The sequence below is a fragment of the Sinohyriopsis cumingii genome, chromosome 6 (genome assembly GCF_028554795.1).
Source record: "Sinohyriopsis cumingii isolate HCF-2022 chromosome 6, ASM2855479v2, whole genome shotgun sequence".
In the NCBI taxonomy this organism is placed as follows: domain Eukaryota; kingdom Metazoa; phylum Mollusca; class Bivalvia; order Unionida; family Unionidae; genus Sinohyriopsis; species Sinohyriopsis cumingii.
The window spans coordinates 128,303,289-128,324,622 of NC_142966.1; the positions used below are offsets into that span (position 1 = coordinate 128,303,289).

Below are 21,334 nucleotides of genomic sequence, written 5' to 3' on the forward strand. Positions count from 1 at the left end.
TCATGCTATGCATCTTGTGTTGGGCATCTGTCATACATCATACTATGCATCATGTGTTGGACATCTGTCATACATCATACTGTACTATGCATCTTGTGTTGGGTATCTATCATACATCATACTATGCATCATGTGTTGGGCATCTGTCATTCATCATACTGTACTATGCATCATGTGTTGGGCATCTGTCATTCATCATACTGTACTATGCATCATGTGTTGGACATCTGTCATACATCCTACTGTACTATGCATCCTGTGTTGGACATCTGTCATACATCATACTGTACTATGCATCTTGTGTTGGGTATCTATCATACATCATGCTATGCATCTTGTGTTGATCATCTGTCATACATCATACTATGCATCATGTGTTGGACATCTGTCATACATCATACTGTACTATGCATCTTGTGTTGGGTATCTATCATACATCATGCTATGCATCTTGTGTTGGGCATCTGTCATACATCATACTATGCATCATGTGTTGGGCATCTGTCATTCATCATACTGTGCATCATGTGTTGGGCATCTGTCATTCATCATACTGTACTATGCATCATGTGTTGGACATCTGTCATACATCATACTGTACTATGCATCTTGTGTTGGGTATCTATCATACATCATGCTATGCATCTTGTGTTGGGCATCTGTCATACATCATACTATGCATCATGTGTTGGACATCTGTCATACATCATACTGTACTATGCATCTTGTGTTGGGTATCTATCATACATCATGCTATGCATCTTGTGTTGGGCATCTGTCATACATCATACTATGCATCATGTGTTGGGCATCTGTCATTCATCATACTATGCATTATGTGTTGGGCATCTGTCATACATCATACTGTACTATGCATCATGTGTTGGACATCTGTCATACATCCTACTGTACTATGCATCCTGTGTTGGGCATCTGTCATACATCCTACTGTACTATGCATCATGTGTTGGGCATCTGTCATACATCCTACTGTACTATGCATCCTGTGTTGGGCATATATCATACATCATGCTCTGGATCTTGTGTTGGGCATCTGTCATGTACAGTAGTCCCCCTCTTATAAGGCCACCCTTACTGCAGCAGGGAAGTGGCCTTATAATGAGGGTGGCCTTTCTAGAGGGGGATGACAAATGCGAATAGTAAATACATATGAAGAAAGTCACAAGTACATTTAATTCTAAAACATTTAATATTTTCATTAAAATGTCATGCATGTTGTGAAATAAATGAAAAACAAACTGTTTCATCATTTTCAAAAGTTTGTTATGAATAACCATTGATATAGTTTTAAAACTGTCTTTATAATTATGTTACAGATCACATCATCTTTCACTCTGTTGGTAAAAGTCTAAAAAACAAACCCGTCTCGTCACAATTAAAAATATCCTTGCTGTCATATCCCCTGCATATATTGTTTAGTCTTTTGTTCCAATCTTCGACAACTTCATTATTAACAACAGCTGATTCTCCACTAAGGACAGAACACTTAATATTGTATCGCACTTGAAATCTGTGCAACCATCCGTTACTTGCGGTAAAGTCGTCATATCCCAATTCAACTGACAAAATTGTTGCTTTTTCTTGTCATTCAAATCAGGATACAAACATCACCTGGCTCAAACAATCTTCCTTTCTCCGTCCATTTCACCTCCCACTTCTTCAGAATTGTTTTCTTATCTTTCACGATATTGTTTATCTGAGTCTTTCTGACATTATTTTCTGCAAGGATCTTTGACCCCACCCACCCCGAACCTCTCGGTCAGTTGAATTACTTTATCTTTCTCTTCTAAAATGAGAATTTTACTTTTCCTCGATGACATGTTGATCTTTTTGCAGTAAGTTATTCATGTTGCCATCTACAATACTGATAAAACAATTTTTTATGCATCTAAACAAATTGCCGTGTGTTTTTAAAGGAAGTGATCTTGTCACATGATTCGTTATTCGCAGTCTGGTACCCTATTGTTTTTATACATTTCTTTACACTAAGTGAGTGAAGCCAAAGCGGCTTAGATAGGTACCATTTAACATCACACAGATTTGACCTCGCGGCCGTTAGGATTTGTAATTTTGACAATTATTGTCAGTAGTAATAGCCACTAATTATCAAAGTGAACATCTTACTGAGGGAAGCCATAATGGCTATCAAACCGTTTTCCTGCTGACTTTTGTATTGTACATCGATGCTGCCACTTCTCAGCTGTTACTGCTGTTCAGTAATTGTAATCTTAACAATTATCGAAGTGACTAAACCGGACATCTTATGATAACGCAGCAGTAAGGCTAATTGGATTACATGTACTTACCCTTTTGTATGGATTAAAATTTGAGTCTTTCTCGGCTTTATGGAATAAATGTGGCTTCTTGTGAGGCGTAAATGATATAATATTAACCTTAGTGGTACATGTACTTTAGTCAACATTTCTTTCAATAACGAAAACCTGACATCGGGAAACAGAAATCGGATTACTTAACACACGTTATGAATAAAATACTGGTTCTGGATACATATCAAAATAAAATGCGGCTGCTTGTGAGGGTTAAATTTTATATTATTGCACAAATATGCTGACCGCTGTTCGCGTTAGCCGGGTGGTCTTTCGTGAGGGGTACCTTTGAACACAAACTCGTCGGTGCTAACGGATTCTGGACGTAAGGAGCAGGTGGCCGCTGGTCAGAGGGGCCATTCAAGAGGGGGACTACTGTATTGTGCTATGCATTTTGTGTTGGGCATCTGTCATGTATTGTGCTATGCATCATGTGTTGGGGGGTCTGTCATACATCATGCTAAGCATCATGTGTTGTGCATCTGTCATACATCATGCCTTGCATCTTGTGTTGGGCATCTGTCATGTATTGTGCTATGCATGATGTTTTGGGCATCTGTTACCACCCTGGAGTCCACATTTTTGGTCCAGTTTCAATCAGACATGGACTGGGTGTGTATATCACAGACCTGCCAGCCCTTACGATTTTGCTGTAAGACTTACGAAAATTACCCACAAAATACTGACTTACGGCACACAAGCAAAAAATCCAGAAAAAGTATCATTGCTGAAAAAGCCGGATAATTGGTTCATCTGTGTTTGATATGGATGTGGGTTTCATATTAGAATTAGTGAAATTCATCAGGGAACCAGACTAACTTTACAGCAGCACCCCAGATGCTTTAAACTGCACCTATTTTTCATGTGATGCATCTGCATGATAAAACTGTTGATTATATAATTTTCTAAAAATGGCATACAGCAAGTGATGCATGTTTAAGACGAAATGGAAAATAAGCCTCTAGAAAAGTGTTAATAATCAACACATAAAAATCAAAAGGAATATTCAGATTTTTGTGACAAAAAGATGGAAAGGACACAATTATGTTTATTGGACATCACATGCCAATTTGAGTTCGTCTTGTGGAGGGAGATATGATTGCCATCATCATATGAAATGGAAAAAGAATTTCCATGAATTACATCAAGTTTAGAGATAGCAACAAGTCATTAAGTTGAATAGGGTTTGGAACTAAAGTTTGTGCAACTGTAATAGTGGCAAATAAAGTCCATGTGAACTTTACAAACTTTTCAGTTGAACATAATGTTATCATTGCTGTGTCAAACTTAAATTATGTTTTCCAGCTTTACAATAGCAGTTATTGATATTTTGCTACACCTTACTGAAAACAGGTAAATCTTATGGAAAAATATCAACTGCCTTACTGAGATGGACTCATCTGGGTTGGCATGTCTGATATCATCAAAATCTGGGATGAGCTTAATAATGAGCGAGTTTTATGAGTATTAATGAGGTGGTCATTCATCATATTGATTGACATTGTGACCACTCAAGAGGCCATATTTCTGATCAAATTTTAGTCAAGTTTAGAATCTCAGAGGAGTTTGAAAATGAGCAAGATCCATGCAGTCTAATCAGGCGATCTTGCATCCTATTGTCTGACCTTGTTACCACTTTGGAGGCTGTACCTCGAAACCAATTTTGATAACACATATTACCGGGTAATGAAGTGATCTTGTATATGATCGGCTAAACTACTTGAGAAACTTTATTATTGACCAGCATTTAATATGAACATAAGTAGGCTGACAGGCTAACATTGTGGGTTTTTTATGCACAATGCATATATTTTTTTAGATGGTCTTGTGTCTGATATGGACATTTGTTTACCACTCAGGGGACATGTTTTTGATAGGATTTTGATCAAACTTGGTACATAAGCCTATGTCATTAAGATCTTGATTGTGTATGATTATGAGCAAAATTCATGCACATTATTTTTTGTGACCTTGCATTTGATTTGCTGAGCTTGTCAGCAATTATGCAACAGGATCATTTCTGATCAGATGTTATTGAATAGGCTTGTTTGATCAAGATGTTCAATGAGTTGGAATAGATTTTTATTTGGATTTTTTTAACATAGCTTTTACAATTTTTCAGTCATATCCAACAATGTCTGCAGCATGGCAGTTGTTTAGTAATGTCTAGCACTGGGCATCATGCCGCAGACACGTGGCATATGTCCCACCAAGTTACATTATCCTGACACAGGCCGACCAGTCCTAACACTAACCTCTTAATGCTGAGAGCCTAGAAAGGCAGATGTTAGTACCATTTTTAATAGTCTTTGTTACAGGGTTCCTACACTACCAGGAAGTCCAGAAAAAGTCAGGAGCAATGATAATTTTGGGAAAAACCCAGGAATTTTCCACCACCACTTGATACCCAAATCGATCATGTAATTGAGTCATAAATAAATTGATCGTGAGTTAAATTTATCGAGTTCTAACCAGAATATTTGGAGGGTGCTGTATGGATCATTTGGGTGCTTACAATAAACATATATGCTGAGTCAATCCAAATGCTCAGTAGATTAGATTCATCTAGTAGACTTTTATTTTCAAAGTCAGCTTGATATCCGTATCTTTCCTTACATGGAAGGTATGAAAACCACTCTAGCATCACAAGAGGCCAACATGGTGGCAGCATAGCATAGCCGCTTACCGGATGGCCTAGCAAACTTTGTTAGATCAAGTGATACATGCATGATATCAATATGAAAATCACTTATTTTCTCAGAAATTGTGAGTATTAAAATTGTTATGTCTTTAATCGGCTGAAAGACGAGATAAACCTACAGCATTGATGAAATGTGACCTGGTACTTGCGATTTGCATTGCCAGTTGCATGACTACACAAATCTAACAACCCACATTTTCAAATGTTGTAGAGAGAAAAAGCTTAAGAAAATATTGAATGAATGTCCTATACTGGTTGTAATAAAAATACAAAAATGAAAGAAGACAAAATTTTCCTAATTTTTATATTCCGAGAACAACTTTTGGTGTTTTGATGTATCACGTGACTACCATGTTGACATCATGTGCTCTCTGCTGGATAAATCAGACTGGCCAGATAGCTGGCTTTTACAAAAAGTATCTGACTTTCATGTAATTTAATTGAATTTATGTACAACAACATTAAAAAGGAGTTTGTTGTTGATATCACTTGACTATTGGACTTCTGATGTTGTCGTTTGAGATTTTTGAAGTTATGTGACTAGTAATTAAAATGGTGAATACGCGGTCAGGTTTCATCTGTGCCATAGTATCATCTAGTCTGTCAGCGGATTAAAGACATAACGATTATAATACTTGCCATTTCTGAAAAAATAAATAATTTTCCTATCAATTTAGTGCAGGTACATGTTGACATAACATATTTTTCTATGCCCGCTGGTAAGCAACTACCATATGTCATTACTGCACAGTAGCGGCAAATTCCAAATTTTTGATATGCAATTGCAATGACTCCACACTCCAATGTAAATGTCCATATATGAAAAATGGGTTGTGAATATTCAGAGGCAACCCAGATTAGAAAATGGACTGCTATTCGTTTGAAGTCAAATTTGTAGTCCAAATTGATGAATCTAGGAGCTGAAATGAGAAATTGTTGTCCTTTGTATTATATATTAAAAACGATATGAGCCACTGTATCAATACAGGTTTGGGGACTGGTTTAACAAATTACAAGAAGACTAGTTGATTTTACAGAAAATTCAGTCCTTGTTTATACAATAGTATATAATTTTGAAGGTCTTTTGTCAAAATTTAAATCAACCCATTTGAAAATGTTTTTTAAATGATGGATTTTTAATCAGATCTTAAGGAGATGAGGTTGTTTGAAAAATCTTGTTTGGGATTTTATTGGCACAGATAAATTCATGGTTAAACTCTTATATTGCTATAGAATTCATAACAATCAAAGGTTTGAAAGGAAACAATTAATTTATTAATTTATGTTCATTATGTTGTTTCCACTTAGCAACATCATGCAGGTCAGAAAAATAAAGTTAGAAGTTTTATTTTGTTTATTGAAATGACTTTACATGCCAGTTTATAGGAATATAGTCAGACTTGCTTTGTGTGATACATTTTATGGTTTTGTACATGATCATCTTTTCTGACTTAGATGTTTTGGAGAGTCTTGAAAGAGAAACTTCTTTATATTTAGAAAATAAATGTTTTATAATCTAAAATGTTCTTTAATTCCATTCAGTAATGGTCATTTGTGAACCTTGAAAATATTTAATTTCATCCTGGATAAACCCAGGAAATGACATGGAAATTTATCTTTAGAAAGCATGGGAACCATGTTGTTATGACTCAACCAGGGTTCTAACCTCCAAGGAGGACGCTCTAACCATTAGGCCACCGGAGCAGTGTTCAATGAGTTTGAATAAAAGCAAAATGAACACATATTAATGACATGAACTTGTATTGGATGAACTTGTTACCTATCAGGATTTTAATTCAGTCTAGCTCCACATTAAAGCTTATGTTATCATTATCGTAGACATATCTTAGACAACTTCTGTAATAAGTGAGATCAGTGAATAAGTGAGATCAGTGCACATGAATGAGATACTTAACAACTGACTGACTGATTTTTGTTACCTCTCTAGAGACCAAATTCCAATGGAAGTTTGCTCCACCTTATATTATCATTATTATAGACAGATTCTAGAAAAATAGATCAGTACCGTATTTCATGCATTTTGTCATACCCTTTAATTGTTCATACATAATCCAGTTATAAAAATCATAATTATTTAAATGTATCATAATTTTTCGCACAAATCACTTTGTATTTTTCGAAAAATCCATTAAATTATTGGATATAAAATTTCTACTAAGAAGATTTGTTTGCAAAACAAAGATCAATAATACCATATTGCCATTTGTTTTTACAAATATTAATAATTAATTGTAACTGCACCGATGGCCTAGTGGTTAGAGCGTCCACCTCAGATGCAGGAGGTCGTGGGTTCGATCCCTGGCTGAGTCATACTAAAGACTTACAAAAATGGTACTAATAGCTGCCTTGCTTGGCATTCAGCAATAACAGGTTAGTGCTAGGACTGGTCTGCATGGTGTCAGGATAATGTGACTGGGTGGGACATCATGCTACATGTCTGTTGCATGATGCCTCAGTGCTAGACATCACTATAAACTGCCACAATGCAGACATCATAGCGATATGACTGAATTTTTTTAAAGCTACGTTAAAAATCCAAATCACACACACACACAATAATTAATTGTTGGTGAGAAAATACAATGATTGGTGCATAAGCCTTTAAGTATTGTTATTACAATATCTACTGGTGTTATTAACAACTGGACAAAGGACTTCACAGAACACAATCCTTATTTATCGTTAATTAGTTTTCCTTATGAAGTCCATCACCGTAACAAAACACCACATGCATTTTAAAATGAGTTTGGAAGCCCTTTGATGTTTTCTTATCCAACAAAAATTATATCTCTGTACATGCTAAAGTCAAGACCACAGACCCTTGGTCAGCTAGTTTTATTGTTTCATTGTAGTGATACAAATGTAATATATGCCATTTTCTATTGTAAATTTGAAAGTCACGGACTCAGTTAATTCGATTGGTATATATATATATATATATATATATATATATATATATATATATATATATATATATATATATATATATATATATATACATATGCTATCTTTTTTAAGTGTTAATTCTGTTAAGACTTGGATATAATTAACATTTTATTGCAAATTTATTCAACAATATACCACTCTATTATCTTTATTGGCGAGTTCAAATAACAAGTAATGTGTATGATTGCTTGTCCTTATAACAAATTCTGTATGGAGAATGGCTTCAATAGCACATTGACAGATTTTCATTTCCTTAAAGAGAGCCTCATTTCCCTACTGGCAACCTCGCTGATTTGACCTATTCTGTCGATTCTTGTCCCCAGTCTGGTTTCAGCAGGAATAACCAAAGTGCTAAGCATGTTTAATTACCGTATAAATAACACTGCACAGCCATCTGGTTGTTGTGACAATTTACATCGTAATTAAAACAAGAAAGAATTGTTGATTTAGCAGTGTTTAATGATAATGGAATATAGTCAGGTCAAAATACGTAAGGATTATCACAATCATCAGGTAACTCAAAATACAGGTTTTTTTTTTCTCTTTGCAAACGTTACAAATAAAAACCACCCTGAGTGAATACGGTCTTGTACATGGACAAAATTTTTTCATCTCTCTCTCTCTCTCTCTCACACACATGTGCATGCACACTCACGTGCATTAGCTAAAATGTCATTTCAAGTTCTATATTTTATAACTGCAATTTGATAATGAGATTATTGCTGCTGTAAAAATACAAGTTGCACTTAATTTCTTGACAATGTGGACTCGTATCATTGCCTACAATTTACCACCATAATATACCCTTAACTAATACATGTTCAAATCATCTTAATCATTTTGCTAGTCCTACATGTAAAACCTCAATGCTGATATTTATGTTTTGACCTTTGTGTGCACTAAACATAATAACATGTTATACGTTGTACATGTAGGACTATCATTTTGCCAACATTACACAACACAACAGCTACATGTGTTCGAAATGCAGACGAGCATTCACACTGAGACATAATCTTCTCTCTCTCGTTCACTAATAACAAGAAAAATCTTTTTGAGTGCTTTTATTTTTAATGTAATTAGATTCTTGAGTTGAGAGCGGAATGAGACAGAAAATATACATTTACTTTGTACATTTGTACCTTTAGTTTGTAGAGTAGCATGTGTTCCATAGAATTTGTTCAGGTATGATCTTTTATTTTTCATACACAGTCAGAACTGCAAAATGATAATTATTTATTTTACATATAATTTTTCGTACATTGAAATTAATAATTATTTTTTCATGTATGAAAAATTACATGAAAAACGGTAGATAATAATGAGATACCTTGCATCTGATTGGCTGAAATTGTTACCTCTCTGGATCAAGACTATATTTCTCATTCATTTTCTATAAATCTTGGTAAATAAGTATGTATCATAAAGACCTTGGATGACTTTGATTATGGATATGTTTCATAAAGATCTTGGATAACTTGATTATGAGTATGTACCATCAAGATCTTGGATGACTTTGATCATGACTATGTATCGTCAAGATATTGAATGACTTTGATTATGAGTACGAGACTGCACACACCTCTCCCTCAATAACTTGCGCACAATGGGGTCCAGAAACATTGACCACACTATAAGCGAGGATGCGAGTTACCGAGGGACCTCCGAAAAATGAGTTATGCCATCCTCGCTGGACAAAGCCATGGGGAGGGGGAGTAATTTGTCAATAAAGCACTTTTTCTAACAAATTCAAGATGCCCAACATCTGAAAGATCATTAACATTATTTCATCTGGTTTCAACAACCTTCATATGTATGTGAAAACATTTGTGTATTAAGTCACTGAATTTTGTTGTTGTTGATTAGTCTGGTTCCCTGCTTATTATGGTACAGCAGAGTTCAAAGCATGGATCTCTAATGCAGGCTAGCAGACTCAGTGTTGAAACAGTACGTAACAAGATTCTTTTACAAAAAATAGAGACATTTATTTTGTGTAACAATCATCTTCGTCAAAATTCATTGATTGTTCTTTTCTGTTAGTAAAATATTGATACCTTGATTTTATTGCAAATAACTGAAACTAATTCTTATCCTTAAGGATATCTCTAAGTGCTACTTCAGGATTTTGCTGGAGCTTGCTTGTGGAGCAAACATCCTTATCTGTGAAACAAAGCTCATTGTTTAATGTAGTATTAATTTCACTTGGTTGCCTTGCTATATTTGATCACATTTATGATTGAGTAGCTTAATTTAAGGTACAGTGTAGTCTAATTATATTAAATACACAACAATATTTATAAGAGTGTTTGATTGATCAATTGAAATGAGTTCACCAGAGATAGAACCGGGGCTGCTAGATCTTACACATGTCATATTTATATGCCTTTTAAACTTTTCTTTTATTCCACACCCTTTATTTGATACAAAAGATGCAATTAATGTGATAATGCAAAGGATGCCAGCTTTTAATTCAGTGCAGCAATACAACAAATACCTCCACAAGTCAGATATCAAAACATGATCGGCACTTAATTACGTTCTCAGAGAAATTTTTGCGGACATCGCTGTTATGGTAGATGGACACATTTTCTGTTTGAATACAAGAGGGCACATTGCATTCATGATCATTACACTTAAGCCTAACTAAATGATAGAACTAAAATACAAATTTCACTTGATAAAAAACGTAATCAATTAGTTTTTACTTATTAAAGTACTGCCTCCATTAGGCATAAGTGACATTTTCATTGATGAAAATTTTGTTGAATATCATTACTTATGGTATACTAAAAATGTTGTTTGGAAAGAAAATGTAAAAAAAATGTTTGATACATTATTAAAAGTTGACAATTTCATAATGTTGATTCAAATTTGCAGGTATTAGTTTAAATGTCAAAGGACATGACAAAAATGTTTGAACTGCCCTTTGGATGTTCTTTTGAAAATGTTCCCTCAAACATAAGAAGATAATTTGTTACAGAATTTGATATTTTGTAGTTTCTCAGGAATATCAGAGATGGCTTTTTATGTCTAGCAATAAGAAGAAACAGTATTATCTTGGATTCCTGTAATTTATTTAGGACAGGAGAGCATCAGTCCTGTCAAGGGTCTCGTTTTATATACTATGCTGATAACTGTTGGATATTTTATTATCTTGCAGTCTCATGCATCCCACACTCAAGCTGGTTGGGACTCCTTCAAGTCGTGTGTAAAAAATGAGATGAAATCCTTTTACTGATCCATTTCACTCCATTGCCATGCCCAAGCCAGAATAGAAGAAAGGCAAGCATACCATAAGTATACCATGACAGATGAGCATGAATAAAGATGTTTTACTATTTAAACCACTTATACAATCCTGCAAGACAAAACCAATGCCTACCAAAACAAAACCATGCCTTTAGATCAGCACGAAACCATGTTGGCTCTTCATTCATGCAAGTCAGGATGATGACTTAGGGAAAATATGGGTATCACAATCATTTGAAACTTGCCCATAATGAAGATAAAGCCTTGCAATCCATGCAAATATTTATCGGCATGGAAATGCTAGTCTTGATGAAGTTCCTCTAAACCCTAAACCTCTACACATTTTGAAGGTCTGCCTTTTACATATCAACCATTTCTAAAGGAGTATAGTGTGGTAAAGGATTGTTTAAGTCAGATAAAAGCATGGTAACTATCAGCATAAATATATTTTAGGAATGATCTCATTGTTTCAAGTAATACAAGCTGAAGATGGTACATATGAGCTTTCTGTTTCTTGGTTACATTTTGTTGATTCCATATTAGCAATACATAGTAGTCACTTTTTTGGTGTCATCCTCAACTGTTTGTTAAGAGCTAGGTTAAAGTGATTAATATGCATTTATTTCCTTAAGATCTTGATGGATTCTTGTCCTACTTGTCATGGGTCATGTTGAAGCTAACACAATTGATTCCATCACACACACACACACACACACACACACACACACACACACTTTGATGCCAAGGTCGTAGTTAATTCTTGAGGTTCATGGTACTATTTGTATACCAGTGTATTTTGGTGCTTTTTCTGGTGGTATGTACCATGTGGTTCTTATTTACTGTATCAGAACCTTGGTATTTTCCCTCAGTAAGTAATATATAGAAATTCCAGAGTAATTCTGTGATAAATTTAATAATATGAACAACTTTTATCATTTTTCATGAGAGAATAATGAAAGAAATTATTATTTTTTGCACAACAGTTGTATTTGTCAAACAATTATTTCGATTGTTACAAATATGACTGTATTTAAGATCCTTTAAGATCAGTTGTTTGACCTGTGTCAAATATGCCAGTGTTTTGGCTTGATGGTATGTTGTGAAAGATATTCAGGCCAAATTAAAGTTTTGGGAAAATAAATTTAGGATTGAAATTTTTTTATAATTTTTAGTCACTTAATAGCATATGTTAATCTGTCTTGACTGGCTGTTGGCATCCCACTCAAAGTTTCCCAGACATTTATATCAGTAATGTAGATAGTAAATTGTAGGCTTCAGTATTGACACCTCCAAGCTGACTAATGTCAGCACAGGGTCTTTAACAGGGTGTCAGCTATAGAGTAAGCCTTATCTTTCCACTTTAGTTACCTTTATTAGATTACAGCTTGTGCAACAATTATCATACACGTTGAAAATTCATCTACCTTAGTGTGCTGACCATTTGATTGTCGAGATGGGAGAGTGGCTGTGATTTTCTTTACAACTGACATTTTATTTTATTTTATCTCAAGAAAAATTCAAGTAATATTGAGTTTCTTTAATATATCAGAACTAGATATTTTCCAGCTAGAGACAGATAAAAAGTTTAAAAAAAGTTCCAGGCCTCTTCTTCAGAACATTAAAATGTTGGTACCTAATTTAACTGCAGTACACCATGGTACATATCATGATATATTTAGAAATACCATGGTCCAAACTTCTTTATGGTACCCAGCTGTAATCAGTTCATTCCATGAAATACACATTTGTCTCTTTGACCTTGGTCACAATAATTTGTATTAAGTTTTTAGTTAAACTTTTTATTATTAGGTTATATTTTTTCAACTCTGATTTTGTTCACATGTGAGATGATACTTTGCAGATCAAAAGTTTTTGCATAGTGTTTTTGCAGTTTATTCTTCATTGAATATAAAAAAATGTTAATATTTTGGATTGTTATTTGCAAGTTATTCCTAGAATTGTTCATATTTACTTAAAATAATACTAAAACCCTCTCACTTTGGTAATTTATAGACCAGGTTCCACATGTATAAATTGACTGGTCATTCATAGACCAGGCTCCACATGTATAAATGACTGGTCATTCATAGACCAGGTTCCACATGTATAAATGACTGGTCATTCATAGACCAGGCTCCACATGTATAAATGACTGGTCATTCATAAACCAGGTTCTACATGTATAAATGACTGGTCATTCATAGACCAGGCTTGTATAAAATAACTGGACTTGAGTACCAGATATGTGCTTCTTAACTTGAAATTTTTTCTTGCATACATCTTAATTGCATTATATTGGCATATATTTTGTTCATTTTATAATTAATTAAAAAAAATGATTTTATGATTTCTAGTTTTAATGTATTTTTTGTATCCTACCATTCAGTTTTGTTGGAAAATTGGAGTTAAGTCCCTTTATCTATTGAGACAATACACAGATCTGCCTCAGTTATGTATAGATGGGTCTGGTACTTATAATATTAATTAAAAAAAGCAATTATGTACCCATGGTTCTTGGTCATACTTTATAGGACTCAAAATGGGCTTATTTGTTTATATGTTATGCTATAATAAGGACAGTCTTTTATATCCAGTCATATTTTTCAGCAATACCCACCCATCACATAAATAAAAGCATATTTTTGTTTACTTTTCCTAAACCATATACATATATATGCAATGAAACATCAACTCTGGATAACTGTTCAGATAAATACTACATATTGTTTTAGGAACTGTACAAATAAAGAAAATGAAATGTAATTGTGTCAAGTTTCTAATGGCGTAAAACAATGTGATGAACAAAATGTTGTAAAATGGTAAATAATACAACCAGTTAAAAGCACAATCCCTCGAAGAACCATCTTGATGCTGATAGAACAAATAAGTTCTATTTAACTCAAATGATTTGTCTTACAACCAAAATAAATTTGCCCCGTCTTTTTACCACCTAGATCCAGTCTTGCCACTCAGATCTACTAGTCCAATCTCATCATCAAAATCAATTTTCCACTTTTACTACCAGCTGTGATTTGATTTTGCCAGTTTGTTTATATTGTGATGCATGTATATGATGCACTTTGAATATCACTGTAGCCTAGCTTCATGTTTTCTTGTTAGCCCAATGGATAAAATCCTCATTAGATTCTCCATTTGTCTTGACGCTTGTGTACATTTGTCATCTATACTGACTTAAAAGTTGAGTCCAGCTGCAAACTGCACATATGCAAATCTGCAAACTTCACAGACCCAGATCTGCAATCCCTTAATGTATCAGCAGATCTGAGTCTATGCATTTTGTCGGGAGTAACCTGTAGAACAAACTACATAGACTGTGATCTGCAGGCACATTATGTGATGGGAGATCAGGGTCTGTTTAATTGGCAGTTGGATTTGACTTGTATGCAAGTATATATGGTGTATACTATATTTTTTATTATTCTTCATTGTAAAAGGTGCATTATTATTGCATCTCAGTTCGTGAGGTTTTGGAGCAGGAATGCAGCTTTAATCATGTCTAATAAATATGTCAACATTTGTTTGTTATTTCTAAGACACTAAATTTGCTATGACTTTTATTGTCTTTATTATTATTATTATTATTATTATTACACACTATATTTATTTTGTGTATAAAGAATTATCTACCATTGTAAAACTTTTATAACTTAAAGGGCGTTAAGGACACAATATAATAATCAGGTGCCTTAAATCTTTGTAAATGATTATGATATTTTCTGATGTTAATTCATTCTTTGTATTCATATGAGTTATTGAAATGTTTCTAATGTATATTGTGTAATATATTTATTTTTTAATGTTTAAATTTATCCATTTGCTTTGCCAAGGGTTTTTGTCTATCTTTTTTTCACATGTCTCAAGAAGTTTTCTTTCTATTCCTGGAACTCGTTTATATAATTAGCTGTTATAGCACCCTAAATGTTGTTTCTTGATTACAAGATTAAAGACAATGCTAATTCCATCTCAGAATTGCTTGCAAGATGAGGAAAAAATGAAAAAGAATTAATAAAAGTCATTTTATCATAATTATAGTTATTTTGTTTTTAATATTTTATGATCTACAGTATAATGTTCACCCTTAGGAGTAAGTTATTGGTCAGTAGCAAATATACAGGATAGGATATTTATTTGCCTCTGATTTGTCATTAGTCACAGCACAAGATAGAATATTTATTGGCCTCCGATGCCAGTAGCCACTGCACAAGATAGGATATATACTAGCTCTGATGCCAATAGCCACTGCACAAGGTAGGATATATATTGGCCTCTGATGCCAATAGCCCTTGCACAAGATGAATATATATTAGTTCTGATGCCAGTAGCCACTGCACAAGATAGGATATATACTAGCTCTGATGCCAATAGCCACTGCACAAGGTAGGATATATATTGGCCTCTGATGCCAGTAGCCACAGCACTGATAGAATATTTATTGGCCTCAGATGCCAATAGCCCTTGCACAAGATGGATATTTATTTGCCTCTGATGCCAAAAGCCACAGCACAAGATAGAATATTTATTGGCCTCTGATGCCAATAGCCACTGCACAAGATAGAATATTTATTGGCCTCTGATACCAATAGCCGACTGCAAAAGATGGATATTTGTTGGCCTCTGATGCCAGTAGCCACTGTGAAAGATGGATATTTATTGGCCTCTGATGCCAATAGCCACTGCACAAGATGGATATTTATTTGCCTCTGATGCCAGTAGCCACTGCACAAGATGGAAATTTATTTGCCTCTGATGCCAAAAGCCACAGCACAAGATAGAATATTTATTGGCCTCTGATGTCAATAGCCACTGCACAAGATAAGATATATATTAGCTCTGATGCCAATAACCACTGCACAAGATGGATATTTATTGGCCGGTAGAATATATATTGGCCTCTGATGCCAGTAGCCACAGCACAAGATAGAATATTTATTGGCCTCAGATGCCAATAGCCCTTGCACAAGATGGATATTTATTTGCCTCTGATGCCAAAAGCCACAGCACAAAATAGAATATTTATTGGCCTCTGATGCCAATAGCCACTGCACAAGATAGAATATTTATTGGCCTCTGATACCAATAGCCACTGCAAAAGATGGATATTTGTTGGCCTCTGATGCCAGTAGCCACTGTGAAAGATGGATATTTATTGGCCTCTGATGCAAATAGCCACTGCACAAGATGGATATTTATTTGCCTCTGATGCCAGTAGCCACTGCACAAGATGGAAATTTATTTGCCTCTGATGTCAAAAGCCACAGCACAAGATAGAATATTTATTGGCCTCTGATGTCAATAGCCACTGCACAAGATAAGATATATATTAGCTCTGATGCCAATAGCCACTATACAAGATGGATATTTATTGGCCTCTGATGCCAGTAGCCACAGCACAAGATATAATATTTATTGGCCTCTGATGTCAATAGCCCTTGCACAAGATGGATATATATTAGCTCTGATGCCAGTAGCCACTGCACAAGATAGGATATATACTAGCTCTGATGCCAATAGCCACTGCACAAGGTAGGATATATATTGGCCTCTGATGCCAGTAGCCACAGCACAAGATAGAATATTTATTGGCCTCAGATGCCAATAGCCCTTGCCCAAGATGGATATTTATTTGCCTCTGATGCCAAAAGCCACAGCACAAGATAGAATATTTATTGGCCTCTGATGCCAATAGCCACTGCACAAGATAGAATATTTATTGGCCTCTGATACCAATAGCCACTGTGAAAGATGGATATTTATTGGCCTCTGATGCCAGTAGCCACTGCACAAGATGGATATATATTAGCTCAGATGCCAGTAGCCACTACACAAGATGGATATTTATTGGCCTCTGATGCCAGTAGCCACAGCACAAGATATAATATTTATTGGCCTCTGATGTCAATAGCCCTTGCACAAGATGGATATATATTAGCTCTGATGCCAGTAGCCACTGCACAAGATAGGATATATGCTAACTCTGATGCCAATAGCCACTGCACAAGGTAGGATATATATTGGCCTCTGATGCCAGTAGCCACAGCACAAGATATAATATTTATTGGCCTCTGATGTCAATAGCCCTTGCACAAGATGGATATATATTAGCTCTGATGCCAGTAGCCACTTTACAAGATAGGATATATGCTAACTCTGATGCCAATAGCCACTGCACAAGGTAGGATATATATTGGCCTCTGATGCCAGTAGCCACAGCACAAGATAGAATATTTATTGGCCTCAGATGCCAATAGTCCTTGCACAAGATGGATATTTATTTGCCTCTGATGCCAAAAGCCACAGCACAAGATAGAATATTTATTGGCCTCTGATGTCAATAGCCACTGCACAAGGTAGGATATATATTGGCCTCTGATGCCAGTAGCCACAGCACAAGATAGAATATTCATTGGCCTCTGATGCCAATAGCCCTTGCACAAGATAGATATTTATTTGCCTCTGATACCAAAAGCCACAGCACAAGATAGAATATTTATTGGCCTCTGATGCCAATAGCCACTGCACAAGATAGAATATTTATTGGCCTCTGATACCAATAGCCACTGTGAAAGATGGATATTTATTGGCCTCTGATGCCAGTAGCCACTGCACAAGATGGATATATATTAGCTCAGATGCCAGTAGCCACTGCACAAGATAGAATATTTATTGGCCTCTGATCCCAATAGCCATTGCACAAGTTAGGATGTTTATTGGCCTTTGATTGGTTAATAGATACTGCACAAGATAGGATATTTATTGGCATTTGATAAATGCTTTAAAAATATCTTATTACCAATTTCATGTCTTCATTTTTAACTTGGAAGACAATACAGTGTTATCTTCAAAACAAAAGAAATAGTGTAATTTACTCTTGCAAGGAAAATCTCATTTAGAACAAGTCTTGGTGTGGTAGTTGGGATAAATAGCAACAAATTCTATCACATTGTATTTGCTGCAGATACAATACAACTGCAGCTGCAGGCACAGGTTTTTATTAGTGAAGAAGAAAAACTAATAATAACACCCACTTACCTTCTATTAAGAAAATAAAATTTTTGGTTCCGAGCTAATTTTATTCATCTTGTCAGCACTTGCAGTCACTGAATACTTATCTTAACATAAAATGAGACATAATAAATTTGCTCTCCATGTATGTTTTAAGTTCTTTAGAGACCATTGGGGGCTCCAGGTTGTTATGGTCTAAAGCACTCCCCTTTACCAATCACTGCCATCTTACCTTTGTCCATGTGGGTTCAAGTCTTTGGCTTGGCTATTGCATGTCTGTGAATTCTGGAAAGTTTGCCAGTAGCTTCCCATCAGTTGGTGGGTTCTTTCCAGGATTTTCCCTGGTTATTCTTTTATCTATACTGACCACCATTAAAGCCTCCCTTTAAGTTGAGAAATGGTGTCAGACCCAAAATCAACAACAGTAGCAGATCATTTAATAACCACTTTTGCATGTAGTTTCTCAGTTGGTTTGCAGATACTTCTGTTTGTTTTGCAGGGATTAAACTACACTAAGTTCTGATTGGTGATTATTGTTTACCCAGAACTGGAACAAGCAATAACCACCAGTCAGAATTAAATGTAACATTTTTCACTGAATGACACACTGGATTTGGCCTAAGTAAACAAACTTTGATTCAACAGAGTAACTTTGCCTAAAATAGTTTTTAAATAATGAATCAAACACTTCTTTAAATGTGTGGAACACATTTCAAATGCCTCCTGTATGTTGAACATGCTGTTAGGATAAGACAAATAGCATGGAATTGGGGAAGCGGTGGGTGGGTATTAGAACCATATCACCTTGTGTTAGTAACAAAAATGAGTGCCTGTGCTTGCAACATCTCAGATGAATTCTTAATTTAAAGAAAAAAAATGTAAACAATAAATAGAGGCCATATTGTATTGTATAGATTTTGAACGTTGTTCCAGTTGTCAAAGGTTTGGTCTCCATTTGGACCACAGTATCATTGTTATGGCAGCCCAAAATAGTGACCAAGGACTAAGGTGTCTGCTGCCGCATTGAGTAAAACTGCAGGCGAATAAATTCTTTGGCAAAGTTTATGGATTGATCCATGTAGACAAGGAATATACCATCGCGAACCCAAGAGTGTAACAGAGTTGAATTGAATGTGACGACCAAGTGACAAGTGTTGCTTTGTTTCTGAAAGAACTCTCGGGTAAGCTTAGGAGGTGCACAGAACGTAATACCGCATGTCCAGGAAACCATTTGTTTGGTCAATATGTCATCGTAAATTTTCCATATTCAGCAACGAAATATTGGAGCCTTCTCCCTACTAGGATGCATCATAAGTGGGGCATGTATGTATGTCATTTAAGATAGGGAGGGTAACGTGGAATGCTGACTAACATGATCAACCTCCCTGATTCTTTCATTTAGTTAGGGAGAAACATGCAAAATAGATAGTCATGTATCAAAAGTCAAACACACACACACACACACACATATATATATATATATATATATATATATATATATATATATATATATATATATATATATATATACACACACACACACACACGCACACACGTATATATATATATATGAGAAAAATATTCTCGGCTCACTGGAATCATCACCCACCCACCCCGACATGATCCAACTTGCAATTAGATAATAATCTTCATGCAGAAGGTCAGTTTACACTGTCATCACTGACTATGACTACCAACGTGGTTCAGTGCACACTGGTGGGTCAATGATCAATGCCCAGCAAGAAGTGTCTGCGCTCCCACATGTACTTAGAGCATTTCAGAACACATTATGGCTAGATTGAAACTCGACAGTGTTTGACTGACTTAAGAGACTAAGGTGTTACTGCGGATGAACAGTCATCAAGAACCATCTGAAGAAGTTCTGCTTAATTTTGAACATAAGTTGTATGCGCATACCACAGATTGATATCAATAATGGGCGAGCTCAAAACATGGACATAAGACTACTGACTTCTCTTAAAGATTTAGCAACGTCATATCCGATTAATTACTTTGCACTTAAACATCTGGATTTATTCAGTCTGTTGTGGATAAACATTTTCGAGCCCGCTTCGTGCAATGCCGGCGGTTAATTCCACTTACAGCTGTATTGTGATATTGTCGTACATAACACATATGCTCAGAGGGTCAGTGGAGGAATGAAGGTCGTTAATGCATCTGTGGAAAGCATATAACTGGTTCGCCAGCGTGGGTCACAAGTGTCCGACTCATCTGCGATTAAGTGCACGCGTACGGGTATAACAAACATGTCATACACGAACATGGGTGTCACATTGTCGCAAAGTCAGCTTGGAAAAGTGAGATCCCCACATGATCACACACTGGAGTGTCCTTGAATATGTCCCACGCGTTTATATCTGGTAGCAGGTCGAATAAACTGCAGTTCACGGCGACGCAAGTGAAAAGTCAACGCGACAAGATAAGTCGGTCTCGAGGTCACAGTTGATAAAGTCACAAAGATGTCCCAGCATGGCGGTATTTTTCCGTCGCTCGCTAAAATCTTGGGATCAATCACTGATTCAGTCGTGAAAGCGGATGGCTTTAATGCTGCTGCATACGCCCCACATACAATTTTGCAATAAGCAATTAGTGGCAGCGTGCATGCAAGCAACATAAGAAATACGAAGCTGAGTTGTCCAGGGAGATCTTATAACATTATTCTTGGCCCCGGTGATATACAGAGCAATACGTGGCGAGGGACAAAGAAAAACATCCAGGATTTCGATTGACCCCCAGATGCAGCGCAGGGTTAGACTAGCGTGCTTGTAAATTTGCGCAAGCGACACTGTCTGTGAATGGCTTGTAAGTACTCATACCACCATCTTGGTGGGCTTTTCATGCACGATGAAGCCATGTGCGATTAATCGTTGGGCACGCAAACTGGCATCAAAAACTTGGCTTGAGGTGGTAGTCCAGGCGCACATTCTATAGCATACATGATTGGACATCGTGGGGCTCTTTATTTTGATTCATACGGACTAGCACCACCTCGTGAATTTCTTAATTATGTCACGCATACTAATTG

The 21,334-nt window shown here is 35.7% G+C and overlaps 1 protein-coding gene across 5 annotated transcripts in view; it reads left to right on the forward strand.

Moving 5' to 3' along the window:
* The window catches only part of LOC149797926 (calcium uptake protein 3, mitochondrial-like), a 236,337-nt gene extending 221,025 nt beyond the window's left edge, over positions 1–15,312 (forward strand). For all 5 annotated transcript variants that reach the window (XM_089962976.1, XM_089962977.1, XM_089962978.1 and 2 more), the window contains one exon: positions 11,177–15,312. In XM_089962976.1, coding sequence (XP_089819102.1) covers positions 11,177–11,254 — 78 coding nt within the window. In that variant the 3' untranslated portion in view covers positions 11,255–15,312. The remainder of the gene's footprint in view (positions 1–11,176) is intronic.
* Positions 15,313–21,334: the final 6,022 nt, after the last annotated feature.